This window comes from Myotis lucifugus, unplaced genomic scaffold (genome assembly GCF_000147115.1).
Source record: "Myotis lucifugus unplaced genomic scaffold, Myoluc2.0 scaffold_413, whole genome shotgun sequence".
In the NCBI taxonomy this organism is placed as follows: domain Eukaryota; kingdom Metazoa; phylum Chordata; class Mammalia; order Chiroptera; family Vespertilionidae; genus Myotis; species Myotis lucifugus.
Window position 1 is genome coordinate 859,686 of NW_005871461.1, and position 10,000 is coordinate 869,685.

The 10,000-nt window shown below is 45.6% G+C and overlaps 1 protein-coding gene, 1 long non-coding RNA gene and 1 pseudogene across 2 annotated transcripts in view; 2 read left to right on the forward strand and 1 right to left on the reverse strand.

The window, feature by feature from the left end:
* The first annotated feature begins 3,431 nt into the window (after positions 1-3,431).
* On the forward strand, positions 3,432-6,705 carry LOC111823174. Its single transcript, XR_002826173.1, has 3 exons — positions 3,432-3,523; positions 3,886-3,961; positions 6,511-6,705. It is a non-coding gene; the product is annotated as an uncharacterized LOC111823174 (long non-coding RNA).
* Positions 5,139-5,283, forward strand: LOC111823176 (annotated as a pseudogene).
* A 268-nt stretch (positions 6,706-6,973) lies between the features above and the next one.
* Positions 6,974-10,000, reverse strand: part of FAM227A (family with sequence similarity 227 member A) — a 32,973-nt gene continuing 29,946 nt past the window's right edge. Inside the window, exon 10 of the mRNA XM_023743783.1 lies at positions 6,974-7,001. Coding sequence (XP_023599551.1) covers positions 6,974-7,001 — 28 coding nt within the window. The remainder of the gene's footprint in view (positions 7,002-10,000) is intronic.

Below are 10,000 nucleotides of genomic sequence, written 5' to 3' on the forward strand. Positions count from 1 at the left end.
CAGGGGGCGTGGCTGCGCGCGGGGGCGTGGCTGCGCGCGAGGGGCGTGGCTGCTGTGAGCGAGGGGCGTGGCTGCTGTGCGCGAGGGGCGGGGCTGCTGCGCACAAGGGGCGTGGCTGTACGCAAGGGCGTGGCTCTGCGCGGGGGCGTGGCTGTGCGTGACGGGCGTGGCTGCGCGCGAGGGGGCGGGGCGGGGCCAGGGGGCGGGGGCTGCGCGCGGGGGGCGAGGCGGGCCCAGGGGCACTGAGACCACCCGTTGAAATCTGGAGGTGCTAGTACTGAGGCGGGCGCGGGGGGAAGGCAGCAGCTGTGAGAAAGAAGGCCCTAAGGTGGGGGCCGCCCGGGATGAAGAGACCCCTGCGGAGGGGACGCCAAGTGGCAGACCTCAAGGCGGAGGAGCGGTGCTGCGGAAGGTGGCTGCCTTTTCCTGCTCAGGACTGCGGTTAGGAGGACGAATACGGGGCCCTTTTCCTCCTGCTCAAGGCTTTTCTTTTCACTCCCAGTTGTTCATTCCTGGCATTGATAACTGGCTTCACTATAACCTCAGGGTTTCCTAATGTCTCTTTCTTCTCTGTGACTCTCTCGCCACTTGCCACTCTAGCTTGCGAGTGAGGCACCCAGAGCCCATTCAGGATGCAGAGTAAGTTTTCTTCGCCTTAACTTGAAATTTAATTAATTAAAGGATAGAGCAATCTTTTCTTTTTCTAAAATATATTTGTATTAATTTCAGGGAGGAAGGGAGAGGGAGAGATAGAAACATCAATGATGAGAGAGAACCATGGGTCGGCTGCCTCCTGCATGCTCCCCACTGGGGATCCAGCCCACAACCTGGGCACATGCCCTTGACCGGAATCGAACCTGGGACCCTTCAGTCCGCAGGTCGAAGCTCTATCCACTGAGCCAAACCGGCCAGGGCACAATCTTTTCTTTAGACACTTAGAGTGTCAGTTGTCAGTACATACACTTTCCAGGGAGAACAAGGAACATGAAAATCAGCCTCCAACCCCGGGCAGCTGCTCTCGGATGCCCTCTCCTGGAGGTGGGTGGAGGCTGTAGTCCCCTCCGTTATTAGCTTGTCCTGCTGCCACGGGATGGCACTCAGACGGGTCACCGGGTCATCCTCGTTTTCTGCAAGGCAGGCGTTCTAGGAAGTCATCATATTCTCTCTCGCACTCTCTGTGCGGATGCCACGGATTCCATGTGCACATCTATCCGTTCTTTCTCAAAAGCATGGCACCGACATGGAGTTTCGGAGGCTGCTCAGCACTTTGGACCGCCGCCGGTACTGGCTGATATGCTGGCGACGCGAAGACCTGCCACAACGTTAACTTGAAATGTTAAATACACAACAGAAGCCAAACACAGTCTGGTCCAGCTTTTAAATAGAAATGTTAAGCCAGCTTTCATGTCAGCAGAGCTGTCTCTTAAATGCTGACTATTGAGGAGAGAGAGTCATGAAACATTTGAAAGAGCATCTGTTGAGGTGGAGGCTGTGATGTGTCTTGGCTGAATATCTGTGCAAACAGTTTTTGGGTTCAAGACCCAGTACAGGGCGACCCTTTTTCTTCAGTGTCTGGACCATTTTGCTGGAACCAATAGCAAACAAATCCCCACAACAGCAGTTGTCATTTTGTAGGGCATGGCTCCCCTCCCCCAGGTCGATTGTCTAAAGAGCTAACAAATGGCTCTCCAAAACCTGTTGTTTTCCAGAAACATCGCCTGTCCTTCATGCCGAATGGAAATTCATGCTCATTGCTGGGATGAACTGGATAGTGACAATAGGCGTTCACTTTGAGGACTCACCTAAAATAATTATAGCGATTTCTGAGCAACTTGTTACATGGAGACATCAACTGTACAGAAGAGCTGCAAAGAGCGCAGCAAGAGGATTTAGGGAAATAGAACATATGTAGTTTGGTGTAGTGACAGCTGGGAGAGAGAAATGCTCATAATATTTGAAGGTTGTGTGCAGTAAACTTAAAAAGAAACTGAAAGGAGCCTGTAATAAATTTGTGAAGTGAGGATAAAAATCTTGTTTGAATATGATATTGATGGTTATATAAAACTTTTAAATGTTTAAATAAACGTGGTATTTATTTTTAAAAAATATTTTTATTGATTTCAGAGAGGAAGGGAGAGGAGAGTGATAGAAACAATAATGATGAGAGTGAATCATGATGGCTGCCTCCTGCACACACTCTACTGAGGGTTGAGCCCGCAATCCTGGGCATGTGCCCTTGACTGGAATCGAACCCAGGACCCTTCAGTTCACAGGCCAACACTCTATCTACTGAGCCAAACCAGGTAGGGCAAAACCCTGTGGTATTTAAAATTCATTCTGATGCCATTCAAATAAAAAAAAAGATGTCTTCCATATCAGATAAAAATTCTGAATATGGTGGTGACATTTCAAATCAGTGGGGAAGTGATGAGTCCAATGAATGTTGTTTTAACAACTAGGTGGTCATCTGGAAGAAAAATAAATTTGGAACCATACTTCACACCTTGTACCAGAATAAATTCCAGATGGAGCAAGAAATTAAATCTGAACAGTAAAATAATGAAAGTGCTAGATATAGAGCAGGGCAATCCAGAACTTTTTTGTCAATTAGTAATTGTATCATTTAGTTTTTACAGTTTCTCAAATCCTTCAGTGAGGCAACAAATTCTCCATAAAATTAAAAAATTTTGTGTCGTTTTTATGATATTCTAAGAAAAACAACAACAGGCAGTGGGATTACAGTTAAGATCTGAATTTTAAACCATTACACCTTATTGCCCCTCTGTGGACAACCACCTTATAATCAATAGATGCATATGATTCCTCAAACTGATGCCTATAGATATATAATCTTAGAGTTTAAAGAGCTCAAATTTGAGAAATCCTCTAGTAGAGAACTAAAGAATGAAGGGTCATCCTGAAAAAAAGAATTTCACTGGGTACATCTCCCCTTAAACATATTTAATTCATTCAAAAGATTGTCAGATGCTGTACTAGGTATTGGGTGCTAGGAATTCAACAAACAAGATACAAACCCTAGTTGGGGCCACAGAGGAGTATACAGGCAAATACAGTATATATATACACATATATATCAGTCATTTGGGGCTTTCTCATTTATTTAGGTTTATTTCCAAGTTTGAAAAACTCCCAAAGTTGGCACATAAACAGGCATGTGCATGACAGTTTTTGTAAGCACCGTTTATTAAACACGTGGCCCAGCTCTCTGCTGGAAATGGAGATGGAGACAGATCTGTTCTTAAGAAGCCACGAGTCTCATAGGGAAGATAGATACAGAAACAGATAATCACATGCAGGGCAAGATAAGACCGGAATTGAACCCGGGACCCTTCAGGCTGCAGGCTGATGCTCTATCCACTGAGCCAAACCAGCTAGGGCTGAGACTGGGTCTTTATTCATCTCTGTTTCCACAGGGACAAATGCAGGCATGGCACCGAATAGACACCTACTGAATGTTTGCTCAACCTCTCCAAGCCCCAGTGTCCTCCTAGGAGAAATGGAGGTAACAGTATCATCTCGGGGGTGGGGTGGGGGGCACAGGAGGAGTAACAGAGATAATGTTTAAAAACACTTTAACAGAGCACTCAGCACATAGTAGGTGCTCCATAAAATGATGTCTCCTATGATTACGATGTTACATAATAATATTATATATTCCATGGTGTCATTAATAAACAAGTGAATGAAAAAATTAGTAAATAAATGCATGAATGAATGAATGAATGAATGGAGGTGAATTAACTTCACTTTACATCTTGACTTTGGCCCAGGGTAGGAGTGAACTTTAATATTCTTTTTCCCACGGACTGGGAATGACTAGATGTGCTGAAATATTATTTTTTGTTTGTCTTGTTTCTGTTTTAGATTAAGCCCATGTGCAGGCTTCATCCCGAAAGTTCTCCCAGTTCTTGGACAAGGATTCCTCCAGATTGGCCAGAAGGTGAGGGGCTGTCTTTTTCTGCATTGCTTTTGACTTGCTCATTTCTCTGTGGATGAACCATAAAGACACAAATGGAAACAGATTAAAAGCCAGTGTGATCTAGAGAATGAAGAAGGGAATCCCCAGGATGACATAAACAGCTAGAAACCAACTGCCCAGAGGGAAGCAGGTCAGAAGGTGAGGCTGATTGACGATGCAAGCATGTCAAACTCGCGGCCGGCGGGCCGCATGCCTTGTTTAAGTTTGACGTGCTTGAATTGTAAAGTGTCTGAATGTACTGGGAGGAGATTTATGCAACCAAGTGGAATTTGGAGATAAATTATGATAAGTACATAAGAAAAAAAAGGGGGGGGAGAAAACTGGCAGATTAAAAAAGAGAGAAACTTGGTTCCAGGGATAGCAAATAGTTTTGCAAGAAAAGAAAAATAACCATAGTACACTCAGTGGCTCATGGCAATGGTATTGATGGTATAATAAGCTGATCAATGAGCCCACAGCAGAAACACATTGGGAGGGTGGGAGATGGGATGTGTGTTCGTGTGAGAGAGAGCCCTGTCCTCACTTTTCCTAGTGAGAACTCGATAAAGCCTAACACCGAAAAATCAAGGAGCAGAGCAGCATGGAATTCAGACGTAAAAAGGAAATCAAATACTAAAATAATCCGTTAAGAAAGTGGAAAGTATTGTTTGTGGGGAATGGGAAGGGGTCCAGGGGAGTGCAATTTTTTGGAACAAGCTTTGTAGAACTATTAATTAGCACTTATGTTTACTCTGCATCAGGCACTATTCTGTTTTAAAAATTTTAACCAATTTAATCCTCCTAACAACTTTATGCTGTACATACCGTTATCATCACCATTTTACAAATGTGCTGAATCCCTACTATGTGCTGCCACGTGAGCAGGCCCAGGTTATTCAATGCTGAATGAGACAAAGTGTCTGAACTTGGGGGACTTACAGTACAGAGAGGAAGACAGACACAGACTACAAAACAGGTAGCGATGCCTGAGCTGGACTTTAAGGGTCAGGTAAGAATTAGCCAGTTAAAAACAGTGTCTATACCAGTGATGGCGAACCTATGACACGCGTGTCAGAGGTGACACGCGAACTCATTTTTTTGGTTGATTTTTGTTAAATGGCATTTAAATATATGAAATAAATATCAAAAATATAAATCAACCCCCTGGCAATGGGCAAGGAGACACCTGATGGGTGGTGTTGCTCTTATATCAGTCAGGGGCAAAGCAGATGTACAGTCCTTAGTTCATCCTAGCTTGATGCCTGTGTCGGTGGCCAGAGCTGTTTCATGCCTGAGGCACATAAAAAAAATTTTTTAAAAATATATCTAAATCTAAATCTTTTTTTTACTATGGTTGCAAATATCAAAAAATTTCTATATGTGACACGGCACCAGAGTTAAGTTAGGGTTTTTCAAAATGCTGACACGCCGAGCTCAAAAGGTTCGCCATCACTGGTCTATACCATGTTCAAGGAAGAGAAAAGAGCAATGAATACTTGTTAAAATGAACTGAACTGGTTGGTCTCCTCTTCCATTGTAAAATGGATGTTAAAAATAATAGTATTTATAAGCTCCTACTAACCTGGAAGATTTCATAGTCCAAACCATCCAGCTATAAGTCAGTATCAGTGGTTGTTTCTTTAAAAAACAAAACAAAACAACTCATAAAACTTTCTTCATATTAAGTTTTTCTCTTAAGATTAGGCCAGCCCTGGCAGTGTGGCTCAGTTGGTTAGAGAGTCTTTGATCCCTGGCAACTGATTGATGTTTCTCTCTCTCTCCCTTCCTCTCTCTCTAAAATCAATAAACATATCCTCAGGTGAGGACTAATAAGAAAAGAAGAAAGGAAGAGAGGGAGGGAGCCTGAGGAAGTCACTAAGCCTCCCCAAGCCTCAGCTGTAAAATGAGAATAATGACATCCCGTATCTCGCAGGAAAGCTGTGAGAACTGAATAATACACGGATCATGCTCAGGGCAGAATAAGGCCCTGGCCGAGCACTGAGCGAGTTTTCGCTATGGAAACTCTGTTGTGTGCCACTGCTCAAGGTGGTAACAACTAATGAATAAGAAAAAGTTATAATTGAGTAAAACATTAGTTGTGATTTTGTTGTTGTTGTTCATTCTCACCTGAGAACATTTTTTGCATTGATTTTCAGAGAGAGTAGAAGGGAGGGGGAGAGTCAGAGCGAGAGAAACATGGATGTGAGAGAGACATCAACTGGTTGCCTCTGGCATGTGATGGGGATCGAGCCTGTAGCCGAGGTACCTGCCCTTGACTGGACTTAAACCCACGACCCTTCAGTCCAAGGGCTGCCACTCCAATCACTGAGCCAGACGGCCAGGGCTCGCTGTGAATTCTTAACACATTAGGTGATATTTTAATTTAAGATACCAAACTTTGCAGATATACTAAAAATTCAGATGTTATGCTAGTCAATTGTCCTTTATTGGGTGCCAGAATTGAAAATGCTAAGATTTTTATGGACTTCTGCAAAGAGCACTATGACTTCTGGCTGTCTTGTCCCCGACAGATGGTAGAATGAGGGCGGTGAGAGCTCAGGAAAACGCCCTGAATGGGTCAGCATCTGCTCCTTGACTCTTATTCCATCTGCGCGTGCAGCCTGCCTCTTGCTCAGCCCTAGAGCAGTAACTCGGTGAAACAACTGCCCGGCTGCTTTCTTCAAAATGGGTCTGCTCTGATCGCCCAACCCAGAATGTTCCAACGCCGTTCCGTTCCTTGCACTGCTTTGGGCTCAGTGAGTTTTCATGCTATAAAAAGCCTGAGAGCTTAGAGGAGGAGCATTTGACCTTGACCTTGGGGGGGGGGGGATTGTCAGGAAAAGCTTCCTGGAGGAGGAGATGTCCTCTGCACTGACTCTGAAGCAGCAGCAGGGCCGGCTGGGGAAGGAGGGCCCAGTGAGAGGGGAAGGGCATCTCCTGCAGAGGAAGAGGCTTGGGCCAAGCAAGGCCTGGAGGCAGGAGGAGCTGGGCCTCTTAGGGCAGCTGCAGGGGCTCAATCTGGCTGGAGAGGTGGGGGGTGGAGAAAGAGGAGAGGAGTAGGGGCACCTCATGGCGGTCTCATGTCTAAGAGTTTGGACTTTACTCCGAGGTTCCTTAGGGGATGGGGAGAAACTAGGTTTTAAGCAAAAGAGTAGCCTGATGAGACATGGGTATTTGAGAGACATCCGAGGAGCCTGCCTCGGCTCAAGTGGACCCCAGCTGCCTCCTTTGAAAACCAGGAACAATGACATCTACCTCCGGGGACTTTTCTGAGACGTTAATGGGACGCTGATGGAATGTGCTCAGCACAGGGAGACCACTTGTCCTCAATGTCTCTCGGTATCTGCAACAGGAGGAGCTAGTCTGCTCTTCCTCAGGCCCCTAAAGGGCTGGGGTCACCGATCCTCAGTGACTTCCGGTAGCGGTGTCTAGGAGGATGTTTTTGGACCCGGCTGTTCCCTGTCTGAAGGTGCCTTTTGGAGCGTGAGGGCGCTTCCCTGCGGGTAAAACTTGTGTGTTTTCTGGAGTTTCGCCATTTCAGTTCCCAGCGGTGAGTGAGCAGGGAGTGGGCTGCCCCCAGGGGTGAGCTGGCCCAGGCTCTCCAACAGGAGGCCCAAGGCTTTGCAGTAAAGAATGGAGCAGATTGCCGAAACCGGTTTAGCTCAGTGGATAGAGCGTCGGCCTGCAGACTGAAAGGTCCCAGGTTCGATTCCGGTGAAGGGCATGTACCTGGGTTGCGGGCATATCCCCAGTAGGAGATGTGCAGGAGGCAGCTGATCGATGTTTCTCTCTCATCGATGTTTCTGACTCTCTATCTCTCTCGCTTCCTCTCTGTAAAAAATCAATAAAATATATTTAAAAAAAAAAAAAAGAATGGAGCAGTTTTAGGGAAAAATAATATAATGACTATTCGTATTGGCAGTTTCTATGCCAAGCTCTTCGTATGGGTTAGCTCTCTTATACATAACAACCAGCCACACTCTTTAAGCCCCAGGAAACAGGCCAAGAGAACTTAGTAACTTGACCTAAAGTCACAGAGGGGGCGCAGCAAAGATTCAAAACCCCAGATCTTTTTAGAGTTAAAGCTCCTTCTACTGCTTCATCTTTTCCTGTGGGGGAAACCTTTACCTTATTGCTATTTACCTGTGGGGGCTGGTCCCGAGTGGTTATCTCCCCCACAGATAGGTCCACAGCAGAGCCATTATAAAGGTGAAGATATTGGAAATTCTAGTTATGCATTATTATCGCATCATTTTTAATTTCTATTTTCTCTATGTTTTATAGTATATATACTATATTAGTATGGAAATATATATTTATATCTAATATATAACATACTATATATATATAAATAGGGTGTCCCCAAAAGCGTGTACACACTTTAACAACTGATAACTCACTTAATTTTCACTCCTTTTCCGGTTAAACTGATTTGAAATAATGGGTGAAGCCAGACTAAGCTTTGAACAAAGAAAATTTATCTACTAGACTTTTTTATAGAGATACATAAAAGATAAAGTTTACGGTACAAAACAGGCAACAAGTTGAAGAATTGAGGGTGTGCAAATATTGAAAAAATTGATTCTTATGATTCCATTGCTTCATGTTATTTATAAGCAGTGCCTAGACCAGAAAGGTCATCAGTTTGAAAACAGGTGATGACAAAAAAAAAATTATTTATTTCTATAGATTCTTTTAAATTTTGAAAATGAACTGTATGTTAATAAACACTGACTTTATAATCATTCAGAGTATGTATACATTTTGAGGGGACACCTATATATATATACTAGAGGCCCAGTGCATGAAAATTCATGCACTGGATGGGGGGTCCCTCAGCCTGGCCTGCCCCCTCTCACAGTCTGGGAGCCCTCAGGGGTGGGAGGTGACCCGGCAATCAGGGGAAGGCAACGCCCCCATCACACCTCTGCTGCTGCCACTGCCAGCAGCGCAAGCCTCGGGCGGCCCTGGTTACCTGAGCCTCGGGCGGCCCTGGTTACCTGAGCCTCGGGCGGCCCTGGTTACCTGAGCCTCGGGCGGCCCTGGGTGGCTGGGGGGCACCTGGGGGGCAGGCCTGGCCTTGCCACGTGCCTGCCACCCCGGCAGCACTGAGGGGACTGGGTGCTGCCATCTTGTGGCTGTGGGCGCCACCATCTTTGGGGGCGGGGCAGTCAATTAGCATATTCCCTCCTTATTGGCTGTGGGCGCCGCCATCTTTGTGACAGCATGAGGGTCAATTAGCATATTTCTTCTATTAGATAGGATAGTTTCTAAATAATTAATGTATTATTAGGGGTTGAATTCTCATAAATATTTTACTGAGAGAGACAAGATCAAGAAAGCTTGGGGACTACTGGTCAAGAGGTATAGCTAGGGTTCCACACAGAGGTAAATCTTTATGGGAGACTTTGCAAATCCCCCAAAATACATATATCCTCCCTTTGTGAAGACCACCATCTGCCATCAGGACTTTTATTATTATTTTCTTTGTTAATCCTCACCCGAGGATAATTTTTCATTGATTTTTTGGGAGAGTGGAAGGGAAGGGGAGAAACAGAGAGAGAAACATCAATGTGAGAGAGACACATGTGGTTGCCTCCCGCACACGCCCCAACCAGGGCCAGGGTATGTACTCTTGACCAGAATTGAACCCAAGACCCTTCAGTCTGAGGGCCAATGCTCTAGCCACTGAGCCAAACCAGCGAGGGCACATCAAGACTTTTAAAGTCCAACTGTGGCCATGCGGTTTCCCTGTTTGATAACTTTCTGTGACTCTCCACGACTTAGGAAATCAAGTGCTTCATGGAAATCCCTTCATGATTTGTCCAGGGATCGTCTCCAGGTTCACCTCTCCTGAAGCCGCTCACGGACCTCCGTGACCTCCTGCCTCGGAGCCTTTGCCTCCACTGCTCCACCCACTGAGCCACCAGCCCTTTCTCATCCCCTGCCTTCTGCCTGGCAGGTGCCTACTCAGGTGAAGCACACTTCTTTACAGTGTTTCTGCGTGGCTCCAGGCTGCTG